At 34.0% G+C, this 23,397-nt stretch overlaps 1 protein-coding gene across 4 annotated transcripts in view; it reads right to left on the reverse strand.

Annotated features, from left to right (window-relative positions):
• Positions 1–3,955: 3,955 nt before the first annotated feature.
• LOC132755183 (SUN domain-containing ossification factor-like) overlaps positions 3,956–23,397 on the reverse strand; it is a 50,706-nt gene continuing 31,264 nt past the window's right edge. For 3 of the 4 annotated variants that reach the window (XM_060745991.1, XM_060745992.1, XM_060745989.1), the window contains 17 exons: positions 22,405–22,612; positions 21,192–21,426; positions 20,724–20,904; positions 19,924–20,031; positions 19,315–19,482; positions 18,449–18,591; positions 17,751–17,819; positions 17,008–17,113; positions 16,530–16,612; positions 14,973–15,844; positions 14,478–14,675; positions 14,093–14,241; positions 13,357–13,468; positions 12,663–12,767; positions 11,899–12,163; positions 7,245–7,300; positions 3,957–5,492 (listed from right to left, as the gene is read on the reverse strand). In XM_060745991.1, coding sequence (XP_060601974.1) covers positions 4,329–5,492; positions 7,245–7,300; positions 11,899–12,163; positions 12,663–12,767; positions 13,357–13,468; positions 14,093–14,241; positions 14,478–14,675; positions 14,973–15,844; positions 16,530–16,612; positions 17,008–17,113; positions 17,751–17,819; positions 18,449–18,591; positions 19,315–19,482; positions 19,924–20,031; positions 20,724–20,904; positions 21,192–21,426; positions 22,405–22,612 — 4,222 coding nt within the window. In that variant the 3' untranslated portion in view covers positions 3,957–4,328. Of the gene's footprint in view, positions 5,493–7,244; positions 7,301–11,898; positions 12,164–12,662; positions 12,768–13,356; positions 13,469–14,092; positions 14,242–14,477; positions 14,676–14,972; positions 15,845–16,529; positions 16,613–17,007; positions 17,114–17,750; positions 17,820–18,448; positions 18,592–19,314; positions 19,483–19,923; positions 20,032–20,723; positions 20,905–21,191; positions 21,427–22,404; positions 22,613–23,397 lie in introns of all 4 variants that reach the window. The other variant, XM_060745990.1, reaches the window with a different exon arrangement.

Genomic DNA, 23,397 nt, shown 5'->3' on the forward strand with positions numbered 1-23,397 from the left:
GTTAAAGAGCAGACATGAAAAATAGATGTTTTTTACATTGGACCTTTAAGTGTGACCCTGACCTTCAGAGTTGTGACTTGATTATTGTGCTCTGCCAATGGTGTCATAATTGTGATCATTTCTGCCAAGTTATCTTAACAAGAGGGCCATGATAACCCTGAAATCGCTCATCACCAGTATATAGGCCCCTGGGCAAAGGCCAATTTTAAACCAGGGGCTTTTATTTGAACAAATTTGGTAGACACCAATAAGAAGATGTTTCATGATAAATATCTAAGCTGTAACTCTTTGGGGTTTTGATAAGAAGATCTTTTAAGTTTTGACTATACAATGAAACCTGCCTTAGCAGCCACCTGTCTTAAACAGCCAGTATCAATATGACCTAAACTGACATTCTGTTCTAATTTTTTACTGTCTTTAACTGCCACCTGTCCTTAGCAGCCACTCCTTGTCCCTCCCTTGAGTGGCTGCTCAAGAAAGGTTTGACTGTATACATATAGGGAAAAACAATGACCCCCCCCCCTCGGAGGGGCCAATTTTAACCCCAGGGCTTTTATTTGAACAAACTTGGTAGACACTAGAAGATATTTCATGCTTAGTATCTAAACTCTAGCTCTTTGGGTTTTTTAAGAGAAGATTTTTTAAGTTTTTACTATACACATATTTATAAGGAAAATCAATGACCCCTGGGGCAGGGCCAATTTTAACCCAAGGGCCCTTATTTGAACAAACTTGGTAGACACCCATTAGAAGATGTTTCATGCTAAATATCTTAGCTCTAGCTCTTTGGGGTTTTTAAAAGAAGATTTTTAAGTTTTAACTATACACATAAAGGGAAAAACAATGACCCCCCTGGGGCGGGGCCAATTTTTACCCCAGGGCTTTTATTTGAACAAACTTGGTAGACACTGACTAGATGATGTATCATGCCAAATATTTAAGCTCTAGCTCTTTCAGTTTTCTAAAAGAAGATATTTTATTTTTTTCTTTCCGTTGCCATGGCAACCAGAGTTCTGCTTGGAATTAAAGTCTTTGAACAATTTTTAATGTTGACTACCAAAGAAACATTCCTGTGAAGTTTGGATGAAATTGGATGAATGGTTTATGAGGAGATGTCATTTAAACATTTGACCTCTAAGTGTGACCTTGACCGTAGCAACCCAATTATTGTGCTCTACACATCGTCTCATTATGGTGATAACTTGTGCCATGTTATTTAAAAAAAAATTCAATAGTTTAAAGTTATGGAGGGGACACGAAATGAAGACTTTTATTATGAAATGAAGAGCTTGTAACATTTGACCTTTAAGTGTGACCTTGACCTTGGTGGTAGCAACCCAATTATTGTGCTGGCGCTCTGCACATTGTCTCATTTTAGTGATTACTTGTGCCAATTTGTTTAAAAAAAATTCCGGCGGTTAAAAAAATTATGGAGTGGACACGAAAGTGTTACGGACGGACGGACGGACAGACAGACGGAGGCCATTCCTATAATCCCCTTTCCACTATGCGGAAGGGGATTAACAAAATGCACTGCTCTAAAGAAATAGTTTGTGACAGAAGAAAATAAACTATCTATAACATCATAAGACTGTCAATAAAGGCGTTCCACTGAGGTGTAAAATGTCCTAATTTTAAATTCTAACACTGATAATCAGGTGCACTTAAAATGGAACAAGAGCTGTCGGTAGGACAGCAAAGCTCGACTATTCTTAGTGCTTGATAGTAAAAAAAATGCTTGATACAGTTACCTCCTCCTGTTTACAGGTTGGGGTCATGATGGTGAACAAGTGTGCAAAATTTCAAAGCCATATGTCAATGGACTTTGAAAATATTTGAACTATTACAAAAACTTTAACGTAAATTCTAAGTCGAAAAAGGGGCATAATTCTGTCAAAATGCTTGATAGAGTTACCTCCTCCTGTCTACAGGTTGGGGTCTTGATGGTGAACAAGTGTGCAAAGTTTCAAAGCCATATGTCAATGGACTTTGAAAATATTTGAACTATTACAAAAACTTTAACATAAGTGGTTACGCCGACGCAGACGCCGGCGCTGACGCCGACGCTCGGGTGACTACAATAGCTCTACTTATTCTTATCGAATAGTCGAGCTAAAAATGTGTAGGCCAGCCTGAGTTTTAACTGGTGGTACATACATGTTCAACAAGGCTCACTGCTGCTAGCATTCAATCAGTTAGTAATTCTTAATATAACTTCTTAGCCAACCAAGAAATTGGGGTCTAATTACAAAAAGATGGAAAGAAAAATTTTAAAACAAATTTTTCTTTTGCAATTTTAGTAACCATGGAATCATGGAAGTGTAACTGAATTAAAAAAAAATTAAAATAATATTAAATTCAGTACAACATAATACATGTATTGAACTTGCCTTCCTAAACTTGACAATTCTTTCACAACACTAAAACACAAGTTATTAAATTAACTTGATCTAGATCTTAAATTATTCTTTGTAGAGCAACCACCTTTTTAAAGTAACAGTACATGTACCATTATTTATCCAAAAGTAAGACTTCACAATAATTTTAACAAGAGGGCCATGATGGCCCTGAAGTCGCTCACCTGTATATAGGCCCCTGAAGCGGGGCCAGTTTAAACCCCAGGGCTTTTATTTGAACAAACTTGGTAGACACCCGTTAGAAGATGTTTCATGCTAAACATCTAAGGTCTAGCTGGTCAAGTTATTTCTTTACACATTAAGTTAAAAACAGTGACACACCTGGGGCGGGGCCAATTTTGACCCCAGGGGTTTTATTTGAACAAACTTTGTAGACACTCACTAGAAGATGCTTCGTGCTTAATATCTAAACTCTAGCTATTTGAGTTTCTTCAAAGAAGATTTTTTAAGTTTTTGTTATACACAAATAAGGAAAATGAATGTCCCCGGGGCGGGGCCAATTTTGACCCCAGGGCTTTTTTTTTAACAAACTTGGTAGAGACTCACTAGATGATGTTTCATGCTTAGTATCTAAAATCTAGCTATTTGTTTTTTTTCAAAGAAGATTTTTTAAGTTTTTGCTATACACATATAAGAGAAATCAATGACCCCCGGGGCGGGGCCAATTTTGACCCCAGGGCTTTTATTTGAACAAACTTGGTAGACACCCATCAGAAAATGTTTCATGCTAAATATCTAAGCTCTAGCTCTATGGGTACTTTAAAAGAAGATTTTATTAAGTTTTTACTATATGCATATAGGGAAAATCAATAACCCCCTGGGGCGGGGCCAATTTTGACCCCAGGGCTTTTGTTTGAACAAACTTGATAGACACTTATTAGAAGATGTTTCATGCTAAATATCTTAGCTCTTGCTCTTTGGGTTCTTTAAAAGAAGATTTTATAAGTTTTTACTATATGCATATAGGGAAAATCAATGACCCCCTGGGGCGGGGCCAATTTTGACCCTAGGGCTTTTATTTGAACAAACTTGGTAGACACCCATTAGAAGATGTTTCATGCTAAATATCTTAGCTCTAGCTCTTTGGGTTCTTTAAAAGAAGATTTTATAAGTTTTTACTATATGCATATAGGGAAAATCAATGACCCCCTGGGGCGGGGCCAATTTTGACCCCAGGGCTTTTATTTGAACAAACTTGATAGACACTCACTAGAAGATGTTTCATGCCAAATATCTAAGCTCTACCTCTTTGGGTTTTTTAAAAGAAGATATTTAAAGTTTTTTCTATCGGTTGCCATGGCAACCAGAGTTCTGCATGGAATTAAATTCTTTGAACAATTTTTAAAGGTGACCACCAAAGGAACATTCCTGTGAAGTTTGGATGAAATTGGCTCAGCGGTTTATGAGGAGATGTCATTTAAAGAAAAAGTTTACGGACGACGGACGGACGGACGGCCGGACGGACGGACGGACGCCGGACGAAAAGCGATCACAAAAGCTCACCCTGTCACTTTGTGACAGGTGAGCTAATAATAATAAATGATATAAATAATATTTCAATAAATTTCTGCGATAAAAATATTTTACCCAAAGATGAGCATAAGCTACTGATTACATTCCCTAAACTTACAGAAAAACTTTGACATTAATCTACATTTAAAGTCGTTACCCACTTTAAATAAAATAGCAGCTCTGTGCCAAATAGATGTTATCCAGAACTCATAAGTTTTTCCCAACTAAAACCATAGGTATGAACAAACTTTTACCGTTAAAGCTTTAAGGTGCACTACCCGTCACAATAGATTTGTCAACAAGTTGTGCTTATTTTCGAGGCTGTAACTGTAAAAGTTTGTTTATACCTACGGATAAACTGTAAAAACCCGAATATTCTCAATTCCGGAGTTAGTCTATTTATCTAAAGTATCCAAACACATTTTTCCATATACCATTCTTTCCATTCTGTACAGAACTTGTATTATCAACATCTGACAGCTCTACGCCATTCCTACCATGTTCTTCACCATCATATTCAAATCCATTTAATGTACTGACATCAGAATGGGCATTTTTGTTTTTGTTCAGGTCTGCCCCATTTGCGTAAGATGCCCCGTTAAATATATTTTCACCATTGTAATATTTTTTACCGTAAATAGTTGAACACAAATCATCGGATTTACTTTTGGCAAGAGAATAACCTTTTCCAGTACTTTCGTTATCATTTGCTGCTTCATCAATGTCATGACAACCGTTAGCAAATGATTTCAAATATGTAGGGAGCTTCTCAAACTTATTTTCAGGTGACACTGGTAAACTGGCAGATTTTCTCAATTCACCCTTCCTATGAACTTTACTAGATAATGGGACTGTCTCAAAATGATGAATAGTTCCCTGTACCCCATTTTTGTCAGATTCACGACTTGAACTTCCAACACTTTCAATAGATGATAAATGCTGCTTAGGTAAAGATTTTTGACGCCTATGACCTTTTACAATTTTTTTGTCCTCTAATCTAAATTCACTTTGATCCACACCTCTGTTTACACTTCCATTAACATAAAGTTTCGGAATTTTCACATTCAATTTTGGACTGACTTTTGAGCTCCCTGATACAGGGGGCTTCTTAGCCAGTCCTTTAGTTCCCATTTTGGACCCAAAATCATCTTTTTGCACACTTTTAGCAAGTGCTTCACCATCAATTTTCAATTTCTTAGCTTCGTTTACCTCCGTACCCAGTGAATAACTACGCTGCTTTGATGTATTCGACCATCCACTTAAAAATGAACCAAAACAACTAGACTGTGTCTGTGATATATTGCAAGAAGCTGCTGCACCAGATTCTTTAGACTGGGTACTTTTAGCAAGTAGGTGACTGGTTTCTTTCGTGGACTGGTTACTTATGTTTGTAGGCAGTAGACTGGTTTCTTTAGACTGGAAATCACTGTTTGTAGAATCCTGACTAGAACGATGTGTAGAACTGTTCCATGTTAAAACAGAACTTCCGGAACTTGAAGAGGAAAACCGGTGTTCAAGATTTTTATGCTTCTTTTTCTTCTTCTTTTTAACTGCATCACTTCCCTGAAGAAACAAAAGCTGTTCATTTAACCAACTCATGATAAATATTACCTAGTGGAGAAGGAGCATGCTCCATATTTCTCAGTGATGGATAGTAAACTTCATATTCTCTAAATAAAGAAATAATTTCAGGGATTATTTTTGGCTTATTTTATAGCTGTTATTGGGTTATATTCCCAATTGAAAATACATGTAGTATATTATTTTCCCAATCCACACAAGAAAATATTCCCAATTGAAAGTTACAAAAATAAAATTATTGAATAAAGAATTCTAAAATCTTTGAAAATAAGGGCTTCTTCACTGTAATAATGCTTAAATGTTTGAAGATGCCATCTTAGACAGTGATTGTTTGCCAACATTTAATCACTGCAAAATTTCAGTCATGAATTTCCCCCCAATTTTTAACAAAATATCGCTGAAATTCCCAATTCCATGGGTATGGGTTATGTTCCCAAAATCCTAGAAAAAATCCCTGAATTTGAATTAAAGGTCTTACTGACCTTGGACTTTTTTACCTAAAAATGGGCATGGCAGGCAAAACATATCAAGATGCAGCCACTTATCAAGTTCCCATGTCACAATTGAAATTGTTGACCATAAACAAAACCTTAATCTATAGAGGTCATTGTTACTTTGACCCCTGACCCAAAATTAGTATGGCAGGTTACATGAGTAAAACTCATCAATGTGCATTTACAATTTTGAAGTTCAATGGTCAGTGGCCGATTGAATCTTATTATAACGTGTCCCCGTGACCTTAACATTCAACATTTTGACCTAAAACTGTGTGTGGCAGATAGAAATCATCAAGATAAATCCACATAATTATTAAACTTAAAAATGTTCATGTAATAGCTTTCTTAGTATTGAAGTACATTGTTAATGACCATACACAAAAACCTAAACCAAAAGGTTAACCAACACTGATACCATGAGTCACAACACTTTTTAGATATTGTGCAAAACAACCTTCATTTGGAAATGGTCTGTTAAATTATATTTTCTCATTTCCGTAGACTATACATGTTTTTCCTCATTTCTCTAGATTTTTACTCCTTTATTTTCAAACATCCATATTTCCCATTAATAAATTTCCCTTTACTATATTTCCTCATTTCCCTAGACTATATTTTCTTATTTCTCTATACTTTACCTTATTATTTTCCTACATTTCCCATGACTATAATGCCTCATTTCTCTACTTCCTAATTTCTCTGTACTTTAACTTCCTTATTTCTCAATAATCTATCTTTCTATTTCAAAAATCTAAATTTCTTCATTAAAAGAAGTTTCACATATTTAGCTAGACTGTATTAACTAATTTCTAAAGACTGTATGTACTTGTTTTCTTAGACTATATTCACTTATTTCCCTAGACTATATTTATTCACTTATTTCCCTAAACTATATTCACTTTATTTCTAGACTATATTCACCGATCTCCCTAGACTGATCTTTACGTCATACCAATAATACAAAATATTTCATGTCATATAGCGACTTTCCAGCTTTACTGATAGAAGAAGACCTTAAGGGCCCCTCTGGCATACCTAAGTAGAACCACCAACGTTTCGGTTAGTAAGCTGGATAGCTTTCTCACAAGAAAGAATCCAAAGGCGCTAATGCACCAGTCAAACCTAGAGCGGTGAAAGGTTAGTTGTTTGAGGTCAACCACCTTAACCACTCGACCACAATCGCCCTTTGATCATAATCATTAAAATAACAATAGTTAGAATTGAAGTTCAAACTTACCGGTTTAAAGGGAAAAATTGCCACATTGGAAATTGCAGAACTTGCGTCAGCAGAATCTGAAAACAGAAAATACAACAAACAAATTAAAAGCAATAATCCACTAGATAAAAAAGATTATTAGCTAACTTTTTTGTTTTAACCTTTAATCTGCTGGAACAGAAAGTAATTTAGTCTTTGCCACTAGCATAGAGCCGTGGTAGCCTGTGCATTTGTGTAGTCAGAACCGGATCTATACCGTAAGAAGAAAAATCTTTGATTTTTCAATACTAAAATCCATTAAATTCTAAATGGACTGTTCCAAATTCAAAGCAATAAACAATTTTAGCAGGTTAAGGTGTTAAGGGTTTTGATCTATACAAAATACTTAAGAAATATTAAGAAGTTTTTCCTACAAATTAACATATAGGCCTGCCCCTTATTTGACAATTTGAGTCAAAACGGATCAAGAATAGAAATTTGTGGAATATTACTTTAAATAACTTAACACTAAAAAAAATCTAAATATATAGAATAAACTAGAAATGTGTCCATAGGACACGGATGCCCCCACACGCCACTGTTCTGTCAATCTAATGACTCTAGGTCAAATATTTTTTGGACTACATGTGCAACAAGTTGAAAACTAAAAATCAACAAAAGGCCATAATTCTGTTAAATTTGGTCGCAGCAAAAATTCCTTCCTTTACTGCCATCTACACATTAAGGTTGTTAATCCCTGGAAGTTTAAGCAAAATCTGCAATCCGGTTAAAAAGGAGTTGCGTTCACAAAATTATTACATAGTATATAGTGAAAAAAACAACAAAGGGCCATAATTCTGTTAAATTTGGTCGCAGCAAAATTTCCTTCCTTTACTGCCATCTACACATTAAGGTTGTTCATCCCTGTAAGTTTAAGCAAAATCTGCCATCCGGTTAAAGAGGAGTTGCGTTCACAAAATTTCTACATAGTATCTAGTGAAAAAATCAACAAAGGGCCATAATTCTGTTAAATTTGGTCGCAGCAAAAATTCCTTCCTTTACTACCATCTACATATTTAGGTTGTTCATCCCTATAAGTTTAAGCAAAATCTGCCATCCGGTTTAAGAGGAGTTGCGTTCACAAGATTTCGGGACGTACGGACTGACGGACGGACTGACGGACAAGTGCAACGCTATATGCTCCCACATTGTGGGGGCATAAAAATAATGACAAAAATGAGTAGTTGCAAGAACCACAGGCACAATGCTCTAAGGTAAACCAGAGCAAATATAAATAAATGATAAAGGAATCAACATTTTATTATTTTATTGCACTAAACTGTCCAGTAGTGCAATAAAAACCTAAAATGTTGATTTCTTTATTGTTGACTTCCCTAAACTATATTCATTCCCCTTCAATGAAGAAACCTGATTTATAGGTAAATTGACAGACTTGTTAACAAGAAAGACAAAAGTCAAAGGGATAAGGATATTTTGATGCAAGGAGAAAGACCCAAAAGACAAACACTTCAAACATGCCAGACAACAGATTGCAAACCAATCTCATTCTAAAATTGGTAAATATTTTTTATTTGAGTGAATGCCAAAATTTGAACTGATTGGCAAAATAGAATAATATTCACAATGGGAAAGCAGAATACCTAATATCATTTTTACAACTTTAGACATTAATAAAACGTAAGAGTTAAATCATTTTTAGACAAGATACAATTATTCAAAATTATTGAGTAAAAAAATATTCAAAATTATTGAGTAAACAAGAGGGCCATGATGGCCCAAGATCGCTCCCCTGACCCATCAACCACATCTGAGCAATGTCTGCATCCTGACCTAGTTTGATGACAATGAAGTCAAAAATGTGAACTCTAGTGTGTTGACAAGGTTTTTTCCATATTTGGGCAGTGTGACCTAGCTTTTGACCCCAGGTAACCCATATTCAAAGTTGATATACAAATCATCAAAACAACCTTCCTGACACATTTCAAAAATATTTGGATCAAAACTGCAGCCACTAGAGTGTAAACAAGATTTTTCTATTCTTAGCTCCTGTGACCTAGTTTTTGACTGGAGATGACCCATATTCGAACTTGACCTAAAAATCATCAAAATAACTTCCAGGAAATTTGAATCAAAACTGCAGCCACTAGAGTGTTTAGAAGCTTTTTTCTCTTTCTAGCTTGTATGACCTAGTTACTGACTGGAGATGACCCGTATTCGACTTGACCTACAAATCATCAAAACAACCTTCCTGACACATTTCCAGAATATATGGATCAAAACTGCAGCCACTAAAGTGTTAACAAGATTTTTCTTTTTTTAGCTCCTGTGACCTAGTTTTTGACCAGAGATGACCCCAGGGCCGGCAAAATCTCAGAAAATTGTACTTGTCCACGGACAAGTAACTTACGAAATTTACTTGTCTGTACTGTAATGTTCATTTGTCCGTATTTATATTTGATATATACTGCAAATGTCAATAAGAAGAGCAATATGATTGTGAACTTTTTTCAAGTTTATTAAATATTCTGTGTCATTATACAAATGTTTAATAATATGTTATATTATGATTATAGTATATTTTATAATTTTAAAACATTAAAGGCAGTAGATTAAAGTAGAACGGCAGTGATTATTTTACTGCAAGGAGAATTGATCTTTTGCCAGCACTTTTAACGTTTTTCCTTACGTCACTTGCACCTAAATTGCTCTAAAAACGTGTCCTCATTTTTTGCACTCTGGTACCATTTCTTATTTATTCATTCCTAAGTCTATTTATCTATATAATATTCATTTAAATCCTGTTAAAAAAATCATATGTTCTCTTGAGTTAGATTTGTCAAATTGATGACATCTGGCTTTGTTTTAATGATATATGATTATCACAGAACGTAATATCATATACATATATACACTTGGTTGCAGCAGATGAATCGTGAAAATTTTGACATCAGTTATATAATCATCGGCGATGATGAAACTGACATGTGTACATTTACACCAGCATTAGACAGTCAAAACAAAGGCATTTTCACTAGAAATCTTTACATAAAATAAATCATAAAATGACTTTGTCGACATAAATTAAAGCAGTCAAATTGCCGATGTGATTCAACTAATTTTCAAATATTCCCAAATGACATGGAAAAGTTATATTCAATTTTCATACAACACGACAATTGTTGAAGATTGTGCAATACTTGTCACCATGCTGTGTCTGCTATCTAAACAATAAATGCGCTTGAAAAGACCACAGCTTCCAAGTCAATTTTATGGCAGAATCCCCGTTGCTACCAAAAATATTTTATTGCAGTGGCTAAATCAGCAGTCATAAACCAAAACAAACATGTACCCCACATAGTGACCTTGATACGTTCTATAATTAGTTAATTGCCGCACGCATGCAGTAACTGCATGACGTAAGGAAAACCCCAAGCCTGGTTGGTCACTATTTATGTAAACACTTTAAATAGTAACTCCCTAATATGCACGGAATGCCCTCATGAATGATCAATCTTTACGACATCCCACTATACATGCTAGTTTTCGAATTAAATGTGTGATTTTCCTTCTCATTTAGATCTAGTAGAAAAGAACTAGATTCTTTCTTCAGAATTCCTCTTTTAGCCGCCGAAATTAACTTGTCCACGGATCAAAACTGCAGCCACTAGACTGCTAACAAGCTTTTTCTTTTTTTAGCCCCTGTGACCTAGTTTTAGACCCGAGATGACCCATCTTCGAATTTGACTAGTTTTTGACCCTAAATAACCCATCTTTGACTCGATCTGTATTTCATTGAATAAAACATTCTGACAGAGTTTGATGATGATCCAATCAAAACTGTGACTGCTAGACTGTTAACAACCCAATTGTTGATGACGAACAACGCACAACGCCGAATGCCGGACATAGCACCATCACTACACCTCACCTAGACTACTTTGTGGTCAGGTGAGCTAAAAAGTAATTCAAAATTATTGAGTACAAAGTTGGAAATTTCTATTTATCTACTTGTGTGGATATTCCAAACCAGAACCTAGTAATCATCATTTGTTTCTTTTATGCAATTAAAACTATAAACATATTGGTCTGTATCTCTTTACATTTACATTAACATTTTGCATTAACAAGCTACCTCCTATCTAATTTTAATAGAAGATAACCTGTTCCTGCATTTATGTAACAATCTGCTTATAGTGCTCAATTTTGTCTTGTCTGGAGTGTTATTTTCAGAAACAAATTAGAGGAAAACAAACTTGAAATGAAAAATTCTTTTGTAGATTTCATTTTACATTGCTTCTTTAATGGACACTTACAAAAAACAAATGTTATTTTCATGCCACTTTTGACCATACATTTATATTAAGACATAAAACCTATAACCCTCCCGTCCTTCAATATCTATGTGACAAGAAAAATGAATACTTTTAAGCAAGCCATGTCAAATGCAAAACACTTATGTCCTTAAGGCTCAAGGTGTCATTAAATTTTTAATACAATCAAAAAGGTAAAGAAAAGAAAGCCTTATTTAAATTATTTCTTAATAAAAAGAGCACCCTCAAAAGCAAGCCTTTATGAGGAACTCGCTGCATTTTACCCAACATAGAGCAGGATAATAGCAAAGACAAAATAGAATGTCAAAGAAGTAGGTCAAGGTAACACAAGACTTCATGCACACCTAAAGCTGTTTCACTGTTAAATCTTTGCAAACCACCTCCCAAGTGAAGATTTCCAAAATTCCTCTCTTTTGACGGAGTAGCCGGCCCTGACACGGAGTTTCGCCGTTGAGGATATGATGCTGACGGCTTGCTTGGCATCGATTCAATTAAAGTCCGGACTTCTGGTGGAAGGCTGACTTTTTTCCGGCGCAGATGTAGGAAAAGCACCATGAAGATTATGATGGCTATTTCGATTGTAGTCCAGATCATCTGTCTATCCGTGACCTACAAAATAACATAAATTATTTCATAAATCTAAATTAAATTTACATTTCTTTTCAAATACATGCAATAATCTATGTTCATCTTTCATAAGTAATTTACATCTTTTTTTATTCATCAAAATTTTAGTATACATTATTTGTGTTACAACCATTTTTTTTTCAAATTTCCACTGTAAAAATGTGAATCAACCTTTAATACTTGTTTTTTAAAGAAATGCTTTCAAACTTTACTATTAAAAGTAGTTGCATGGTTCAGTGGTTAACGATAACATTAGTACATCAAGGATTGCTGGTCCCGTGGGTTCAAACCCAGACAAAGGCAAACCATTGTTTTCTTAAGCAAGAAACTTTACACTCATTGCTCATGACTAGTTGGTTCCGGTAACAGGTTTGAGAGTGTGTATGTAAGCTTATGGATTTCTACAAAATCAAACTCGAAATATTCTGTATAAACTAAACTTAACTATCTTTGCTCATTTGTAACTTTACAGAGAACATACCTGTCTGTTTAGTTTATCAAAACTGTGGGTCAGTTGATGTACAATCTCCGTCAGGTTCTCCAATCTACGTTCCATAGCAGTCATCTCATCCTCGTGTATTTTGTTCTAAAAATAAACACAAAATGCTTTACCTTACTTTACCTTAACCATAAACACAATGCTTTATCTTACTTTACCTTAACCATAAACACAATGCTTTACCTTACTTTACCTTAACCATAAACACAATGCTTTACCTTACTTTATCTCAACCATAAACACAATGCTTTACCTTACTTTACCTTAACCATAAACACAATGCTTTACCTTACTTTACCTGAACCATAAACACAATGTTTTACTTTACTTTACCTTAACCCTTTACCTGCTGTGCTGGTAGCAACTTTATATACCCGTGCAGACAATGATCAGCTCTGTCACCTGATCATGGTCCACACTGTACATTACTCAAGTCAGTTTAAGTTTTGAAATATTTTCACTTAAATTGATGAATGGTCCGTTATGACTGTAAGATGTATAAGTCCATTCAAGACAGTTAGTGTGGAAAAGTCAAATCCTTTTTATCTCCCATAAATTAGGAACTTCCCAAATTTTGTTTTTATTTTCCAAAAAATAGATATACTGTCTTTAACCTTACTTAAATTCACAAAAGATTAAAAATTTCAGTGATTTATAAGCTAAGCTAGTTATTTACCTTTACATCTGCTTCTACGGTCATATTATGCATAGCAGCCACGGTTTTGTTCAACATTTTCATCATATCTTCTGACTGCTTCTTGTACCGTCTGCTCAGCTCCTCTAAGAATCTGATAACAACATCAAAACTTAACTTCAAAGATTGATTCCTCTTTTTATTTATATTGACAATCATGCCATGTACATGTATATAAAAAGTCAAAGCTTGATCAACAATTTTACATGTATTTTAAAGTAAGTAATGGAATACTGGGTTTTATCACATACCCGTGGCACTTTTGCGACTCTTTACGACTTTTGCACGGCCATGCATATATTTTGATGTGACATTATTTGCGTTATATAAACATAGTGTAATGACGTGCAGCACGTCACGTGCTACATGTTACCATTACACTAAAGGCACGTTAATGAAAAATGATTCTTTTTCACTGTAAATAGTCTTTAATTTGGGTATGTGACAAAACAGAATATTATATTTGTTTAGGTTCATTACTGAATTTATTTAACGCGTTGAATCAACTAGTTAAATAAATTTTGATAACGAAATTACAGGAAGAAAAAAAGTAAAAAAAGTTATCAAAATTTTGAGCCATGTCACGACAAAACCAACATAGTGGGTTTGCGACCAGCATGGATCAGACCAGCCTGCGCATCCGTGCAGTCTGATCAGGATCCATTCTGTTCGCTTACCAACCTTATAACAAGTAGAGAAACTGATAGCGATAACTTACCGGCTACTAAGTGAGACATTTTGTTCCAACACTTTGATTCTATTGCTCAGTCTCATGATGGCCGACTCACGTTTACCGCTTGGTATAGCCGGCAATTTTACCAGGTTTAGATCGTCCCTTTTCTGTTGACCTCCGTTGCTAACGACAACCTGTAATATTCATTTATAAGGCATTTAGTTAAACATGTACTCTCACTCATTGATATCTTATACCTGTATGAAAGTGGGATATAAATTACTTCAAACTGTGCCATAGGCAAATTATTGCTGCTACAACTCAAAGGGTTAAAGCAAAAAACAAAAAAAAAACAAAAAAAACAAAATTAAATAATTAAAATAATAAAAAAACCCCCAAAATCCCACATAATTCAGAAAGTCATTTCTACCTTGTCATCAATTACTGTAGTATTGGCTTTTTGATCTTGTGTATCCTCTCCTAGTGCTTCTAGATCTTCTACAGTGTCGTCAACACTTGATGCTGTAACACTTGCGTCCCCAGTCTCTGTCGGCCTAACTGATTCACCATTCACTTGACTAGATGCCTTAGACTCTTTCAACTGTACTGTTACAGAAGATGGTTCCGGCTTTTTAAAAAAGATATATATAGCATAATAAATAAACAAAACTGTTTTCACCTGGTATTCCTTATCATTCTTTACATCTTAACAAGTAAGATTAATAATTTCTTGACTTCCTAATAAAAAAACCCAAACTATTCAAATGTATTTGATTTTGAGACAGAAAGCAGTATCGATTGTTTGTCTATCTAGAATATTTATCTTAAATGTAACTGTACAATTTAATACTGCATAATTCTATATACATGTTTAATCAATTATGGTATAATTGTATAAAACTCAACAGATAAATAAGAAACTTACATCTTTTATGTCTGTTTGAGTAATTGTACCATCAGATGTCTTCTGGTTCTCAGCTTTAGTTTCCCTTTGCATTAAATCTTTAGTGTCTGGTTTCCAGCTCTCTGGTAACACTGGAGTAGCTTCCCTTGTTGTTTCTGGAGTAGCCTCCACTTTTGTTTCAACTAATGTTGGACTGGGCTCTATTTTCTCCGACTCTGTTTGCTCTTTTTGTTCAGTTGCTGATGAAATTTGAGTACCAGTCTGTGTCACAGAATCATTATCAACAGTCTGTGTGGATGATAAAACATTTGTATCAGTTGCAATAATATCTTCTGCTGTTGTACTTGGCTGAATCTCTATTGTAGAAGTTGACAAAATAACTTTCGTTGTTCCATGCAAGTCAGATTTATCATTGTCCAAGCTGGATTTTTGCTCAAGTCTGGATTCCGATACCTTACTAGTTTGTACAGTACTAGATACAGAACTAGCAGACGCCTCAGTTACAGAATCACTAGCTGAAGTGACTACATCCTCTGACTTGGAATCGGAAACCTGCACAGGGATGGTACAGCTCGTCACTTGTCTATTTTTAGAAATTTCATCTGATATCGCAACTTTACTTGAATCTGCCTTTATCACTTTATCATCATTATTCTTGGACAAACTTATAGACGACTGTTGAACAGGACTTTGTCTTTTCAACATGTACACAAATGAGCAAAGTTTGGACTGAGTTATATTGATTTTTGTCTCCTCTGAAATAGCAAGTGTGTGCATGGCAAGAAAACAGTCATGTATATAGGAGTCTAGGGACTTGGTAGGGGATGCGTCTGGAGTTGTCTCCACTTGCTCATCATCTTCTAACTTCACCACAATCACACTGTCAGTTTTACCTAAAATTATCACAATATACATGTATATAAAACAATAATATTATCAAACACCAACATTTGTTTTTATTGTTAGTAATTTTTGAGTTAATATTGTTAAGAAGTGCAAGGTCTCAGGTGCCCACACTTGCATTATTTTAGGCAAAAAATCTTCAGAAATGAGTTATCTGCACATGAGTACTCTTCATAACAAAATCTCATTTCGTCTGGTTCCAGGCTCCCCCTTAAGTTTTAAATGGTGGAAGATTAAACAGGGGAACTAATCTGCATCATCTTTAAGTCTTTTTATACAAATATACCAGTTAAAACCAGGCACAAAACAATACTTTTATGTAACTATATGTATGTATGCTGATAAACTTAAATGAGCTATTCAATAAAATGGCTTAAACAAGAAGATACCTTAAAGCATTTTCATAATACTGCATGTATCTTGCTTTTCATTGGTTAATCATAATATTTATGTAGTTTTAAATGCACGGCCACTGTCAATTTACAAAGAAATCTCACATTTTTCTCTAAAAGATGTTTTCTGTATAATAAATCCCTTAAAGATATTTCTGACAGGTTATATGGCTGGATATATAAATGGTTGTTTTCAATATAACCTGAGCCTAGCATTTATATACAGCATATAATTTGTCAAAAATCTTTATAACTTATATTATGTTGTATTTATTATACTGACCAGGTTCCGGTGCCTGAGGTAACGTATGTTTTTGCTGATCTTCTGCTGTCCTATCTGTACAAGTCTCTTTCTTAGAACCATCACTATATGGAAAGAGAATGATATAACATGAAAAATAGTTCTGAAAATATTTTTTCATAACATTTCTTTCCATTTCCGTAAAATGCGAGTATGAAAGTAGGCAAAGCCTATGAACTTTCGTTCATTTTTTATCTAAATATTTCAATTTTGTTCACATTTTTTCATTTTAAAGGTGCCATTCGATTTTTTATGCAATGCTTACATATTCACTTGGAACACCTCCATGATAATTCTTAAGCCGAAAAGTTGCGATTGTTCCGTTATTAGAATACCAGTCGAATATCATTGAGTTACATTAAATATGGCTGCGCCCATCTACAAATGACATGAAAAACTTCACTAATAGGTATAGAAATTTAAATATATTTTTTTTTTCTTTTTTGGAGAATTAACTTACATTGTGACCTCAGGAACACAAGGGAGAGTACTCTGCTCAACTGTTGTGCTGGTTCCATTCATGGTTGTATTATCAGCATCACTGATTATATTCCCCTGGGTACCATCTGTGCCAGAAGAAAAAAATAAACAATTAAAAATATCACTATTTAGTTTTAAGGATTTACATATCATTTTATTGAAAAAAGGTTCAAACAATTAAAGGAGCTCAAAAGCTTAAAAAAATAAAATTTGATTTTTTACCTAGATCAAGTGAAGCATTTATCATGGAAAATTACTGCAAAGGATATTAAGGAAATACTCTCAGGATTGAAAATCTATAATAAGTGCTGTTCTTAGCCCAATTTGAGTAAAAAGCATTGCAATGCTTCTCATTTTCAGTCATTTTGCACACTAAAAATGACTTTTCAAGGAAGGATTTGCAAATAAGTTATTGGTTCAGACCTACATCAAATGGTTTACAAAGCTCCCAAAAAATATATTTCCATTCCTGTCATGTCAAAAAACCTCAGTGTAGTCTCTTTTCTTCTTTATTTCTAAATATCAGAAAAATCGTTCACCACTGATACACTTTTTCTAAGACATATGCAAGTGTCTTTACAAAACGGAGATTTGTTTTGGATGTATGCTTCCTTGATTTGTATAAGGGACATAGAAAACTTTTCAAGAGAAACAAATTCCGTTGTCAGAGTCATAAGGGTTTTTAAATAAAGTGAATGTAGATTTTTTTTATGGTTTACTTACTTTTAATATTCAACTGTTCTTCCTCGGAATCAACATTCAGTACCTTCTTCACAATATTTATCACAGTATCTGGAATAATAAAATTTAATATGTTCTAATACTTTCTTACATGAAAACATTTACAAGATTCATTAATAGTTTTCATTGTACTATAAACATTATGCTATTATTTTCTTCATTTCATTTTTTTTTTATTTTTATTACTGCAAAATCATTTTATTCATGGGGAACTAATTTTCGTGGTTTTCGTGAAAAGGTCAATCCATGAATTTAAGATCCAACAAAATTTCATTTTGTCTGCTGTAGGATTATTTTGCATCACATTGTTTACATTTTACCTTTTGGAAAAATAAAACAGTCCATGATTTTAAGTACCAACGAAAATGTTCTTTGGCACAAAACCACAAAATTGTATGTGCACAAAATTAAGTGAATTCACTTTACATTTTTTTTTCAACACTCCTTGGAAGAATTACTTATGAATTATGAAGCCATTTATAAGAATCTTAAAGCTCATAGGGCTAAAGACAACCCCCATATGCACCCCACAACTTCCCCGACCTTTCAGGTTAAATTTGAAATCTACATGTAGCTCAACCTCATGTGTTTCTTGAACCCTAGTCAATGTGCACTGAAGAACTAAACCATACTCATTATTATGTCACAGATACAATTGGTGATTTTTAGAAGTAAACCACCTTTGGCACTGGTAAAAAGGTTCTTTGATCCAGTCTCAGTTTCGCTTTCATTTGTATCTTCGTTATCACTGTCGTCATCGTCATCATCTGCATTCATATCATGATGATCATCTTCGTAGTCAACTACAGCAATGCCTAATACTCTGTCAATGAAAAATAAATTACAGTAACATATTACATTGTAAAATCTTGTACAAACAGTTATCATGAGCAATTACATCTTTAGTGTTGTCAAGATAACCTTCGTGACCAAAATCACTGTCAACAAAATCATCACTCAAGTCAACATCATCATCATCATAATCATCATCACTATCACCACAGCCAAAAACATAATCATTGTCATTGCTATCATCACCATTGCCATCATTATCAACAATAATATGATCATTTTCACAATCATCATCATCAAAATCATTTCAAAAGTCAAGTACACAAACTATGTAAGGAACAAATATTTTAAAGAAAATGTTTTCCGAACACTGCTTAACAATATTTTTTCACTTCTCAGACACTGAAGAAACAGTCCAGACAAAAAATAGTTACTATAGTATATTTATGTGGATGACCAAAACATTAGCATGGAACATTACATTATCAAATTATTTTGCTATGTCTGCATTGAGCATTGAGTTGAAACAGTAAACATAATAACTTCAATGTGATGAGAAGCAAAAACATTTACCGTAAACACTACATTTTTTTTTCAACAGTGGGTCAAAGTTTTTAAGTTCAATGCAAACTTGACAGCATATTACAAAATATTTGGAATACATAGATTATACACAGTTCGAATACACATATAAAATGCCTTAAAATATTGTATGCCTTAAATATTGTATGTCCTAAAAATAACATTTGCTCACCTGAATATAGTAAGAGGGCAGAAATGTTCATTCCCATAATGCTGTGTCAGCTCCACACGTACAAACTTGGCAAAATAATCTTCAGCATTAGTCAGCGTAAATGTCTGAATAGAACGTTCTTCTTTTGTTGTAAACTCTCCAACAAGTTTCCAGTCTTTTGTAGGGTATCTGCAAAATTTACGAAAAATATAATTACTGCAGTACACAATGATACCATTCTATTTAACATCTAACATAAAAGTTGGAACAAAAAGGTTTATATAAGATATCTATAATATAATCTCTGCAGAGCAACTCCCTTTGGGACGAAGATTTTGGTTGCTTATGAGAGGTGTTGCTCTAAGAAGGTTAAATTCATTGTAATGTTTACTTTGTGAAGAAATATAACTATTGTTTTAAAAAGGTAATTGCTGTGTAGAGGGCAAATATTCAGAGGTTATACTGTAAAAGTAAAGGAGTATTGTAACCCGTCACTAAGATATAGTTTGAACATCACAGAAAATTCCAAAGACCGCAGTACCAGAGGGCACCACCCTATTTAATGTCTAGCCTTAAAAGCTTAAACTAAAGGGTTATGTAATATATCTATAAGTAAATGAGTAGCGTTACCTGTCACTGAGGTATAGTTTGAACATCTTTGGCTGCGATGAGAAGAGCTCTAGGCTTGCTATATCTACAGAATGTGCTTGTATTGGCTCACACAGCTCTATTACAAACCTAGACATAAAACAAATAATACCAAATCACATTTTACATTACTAATTTTTGTGAGGTATTACTTTATAAAGAAACTAAAGGGTAATCAAATCCAATAAATTGCATGAAATAATTTTACTTAGTGACAGCTTCATTAAGAAATTGATTAAAAATATGATTATAACAATGTCTTTAAGTAGATAATCCATAATAAATATATCACAGTGCCTTGATGGTCATCTTACAGAATTTCTTTTATGGACATGTCCTCCAGCTTCTTCCTTTTTTTTGGTCGGATTTTACTTTGCATCACACAGTATAGGTCATATGGCGACTTTCCAGCTCTACTGGTGAAAGAGACCTCAGGTGCCCCTCCATACATTATTTCAGGAACAAACAGGCACCTGAGTAGAACCAATGACATTCCATAGGCTAGCTTGAAAGCTTCCTCACATGAAAAAAAACAAAAGTCTCTATCAGGTTTCCAACCCACAGAAGTGAGGGGCAAGTCGATTGTAGTCAATAACCTTAACCAGTCAGCCACTGTTACCCTTTTTGACATTCAGGTTTATCAATTTTACAATGAAATTTTGGAAATAAGCCAGACTTCTAGAATAGAGTTTAGTTAGACTAGAAGACAGTTGGACAGACTTTATACTGGTGGAAAAGGCCTTTTAATTTCAATTTCAGTATAGTAAGGGTGAAACACTAACCATCTTTTAGCTTTACAAGGGTTGTTCATGTATTCGTCCCTGTTTGAATTGAGAACTGATCTAGGACTGGAAGCCTCTGGATTACTGGCAAGTATTTTGGCACCACATTCTTGCGAGGCATAGTTCTTCTTCTTTCTCAGTTTAACAGGGGGTAGCTGCAAGTTCTGATTGATTTCTTTGGCTGAAAGTATATTTTGAACAAGTTTTTTTACAACTAAGAAAAATATTTTACGTAAGTTTAAAGTTAACAAAAGTCATTAACAAAGAGAATATGGTCAGCATGCAAGCTTATGATAATTACATCCTATTAAAATGATTCAAAAACAGCCTTAATTTATTTAATTGTTTTTTGGTCCTTCTTGATCATTGAGGTAAGTGATTTGAAGTCAGGGACCTTAACCATTCATCCACATCCCATACGTCCGCCCTGAATTATTAATGTACTTAAGAAGTACCATGAAACAATACCTTCAAGTTTCCCTTTCTCAGCTTCGGCAAGGACCTTCAGCGTCCATTCATTAAATGTAAGCCCTTCCTCTTCCTGTTTTTCTTCAGTCTCAACTTCAGCTGGTTCCCCTTCTTTTTTCTGTTCCACTGCTGGTACCCCTCCTGATGATTCCACTGCTGATTCATCTTCAAATGATTGTGAGGTTGACTGGTATTGAGAATCTGTCAAACTTTCCTGACTGGTTTCCTCTTTTTCCTACAATGAGCGACCAAACTAGATTAAAACTTTTTGCAAAACTATTGCACCATTTCTTTGTTTAACTTTCCCTGCATTCTGACAAGACTCTAGAGCTGTCAGTGATTTAAGTGATATCAATGTATTGCTGATATTATTCTGTCAGGCAATAATCAATACCAATTTTAGAAAATCAATAATTTTGGCATAATAACTGAATGTCTAGAAATTATGAAAATTCACCCTAAACATATGCAGAAGCATATTTCATAGCAGTGATGACAAAAAAATGGTCAGCAAAAATCATACAATTGGCATTTATAAACATGACACGTGCAAGAACAGAACATGCTTTTTTACTGAAAGCATTTAAACAGGTATGAAAAAGAATAACAGTAATTAATACTTAAAGTAAGTAATTATCAATATATCTGTCACAGTATCATAAATTTTTGTCATCTGATATCAATATGTTTTTGCTTTGTACTGAATCAATGAAATCTCTACCATACTCTATATAGCCAACTGCCTGCTCAGTTTTGATAAAGTGATCTGAAATCCCTTGTATAAATTACGGACTCTTCCAAATTCAAAGCGGGGCAAGTCCATTATGCAAATTTGGGGAAGGGTCAACCATATTCCCGTATAAAATAATTTACAGGGGTTTTCCCGATCATTCCCATGGTGCACTGTCTGAATTAGTTCACAGTGGCTGTTTATAGCATTATTTTATGACCTAATTACTGTTTTATTGTCTTATTAACAACATATGTTACATTCCCAATAACATAAATTATGTTTCTATAGCAAACCAGATAAGGATAATTCAAACTTATGTTCACGAAACAATTTAAAATTACTGTTTAATAACAAAAAACTGACAAAACAATAAACTCAAAACAAATTTCACCATTGTTTACATACAATATATATTATATTGTAATATAAACAAGTTCAAATAAGAAATATTTCTGATAAAACAAAACCTATTTTTTTTACCTTAAACTGTGTGATATTTTGGCTTGGTTCTTTGTCTTTCTCAGATTCCTCTGTGACCTTGACATTTTCTGTGACCTTGGCCTCCTCTGTGTCCTTGACCTCTGTTTCTGTGACCTTTACAGATTCTTTGACCTTTTGAAAGTCTTCTGTTCCCACATTTTCAGATTGCTCGACAGGATCGTTTGTAGGTACTACTGAGTCCTCAGTACTGAAACAAAGAGATAATGTTCTTTTATAATTTAAACAAAAATTACCATCCCTTAAACAGAACTTTGCTAAGAGGAAGCACTTCAAATGTATTGTTTTATCTTGACATAACTTATAGATTTAGAAAAAGGACATGGCTTCATGTTAAACCAAAAAGTTTATTTTCACAGTATTGCCTCTGTTTTATCTAATACTCAGGGCAAGGAAAAGAAAAACACTCTATGTGCATGTAATTTTTTCCCCCAGCATTAAACTTAACTTAAACTGAAAAAAATCTTCATTTTAATTTTATTTATCAATGCACCTAATCTACCTTTAAAATTAGTTAAAACAACTTTTTTTAAACAATAATTACAATAAAAACAAACTTTTAAAAATTAGTTCCAATAATTTACTTTCAGCTAAATTCATTAATTTGGCTGGTCATCTTGAGGTTGATGTCATAAAACAAATCATTTGAAATGGATGTGATTTTTTTTATGAAGTGAATAAGTCATGTAAGTTCAGCACATAACTTTAAATAATACCAGTAATGAATTTGGTTTCAACATTTTTTTCCTTCAATGTTAACTATCCAGATATCCCTAATCAGTGGCTGAAATTTGAGTATGATTGAATACAAGCTGCCAACACTTTATTAAAATCACTAACTTCATGTTCATTGACCTCAATTAAAATACTATAACCTTTCAACATCTCAATTTGGTGTAATGGATATGTCCTACTGTGAAATCAGAGTAGTCCATTTACAGTTTTAGGGATATCAATATCCAAAAATACTAAAAT

This window comes from Ruditapes philippinarum, unplaced genomic scaffold (genome assembly GCF_026571515.1).
Source record: "Ruditapes philippinarum isolate M1 unplaced genomic scaffold, ASM2657151v2 ctg200_1_1_1_1, whole genome shotgun sequence".
Taxonomy (NCBI): Eukaryota; Metazoa; Mollusca; class Bivalvia; order Venerida; family Veneridae; genus Ruditapes; species Ruditapes philippinarum.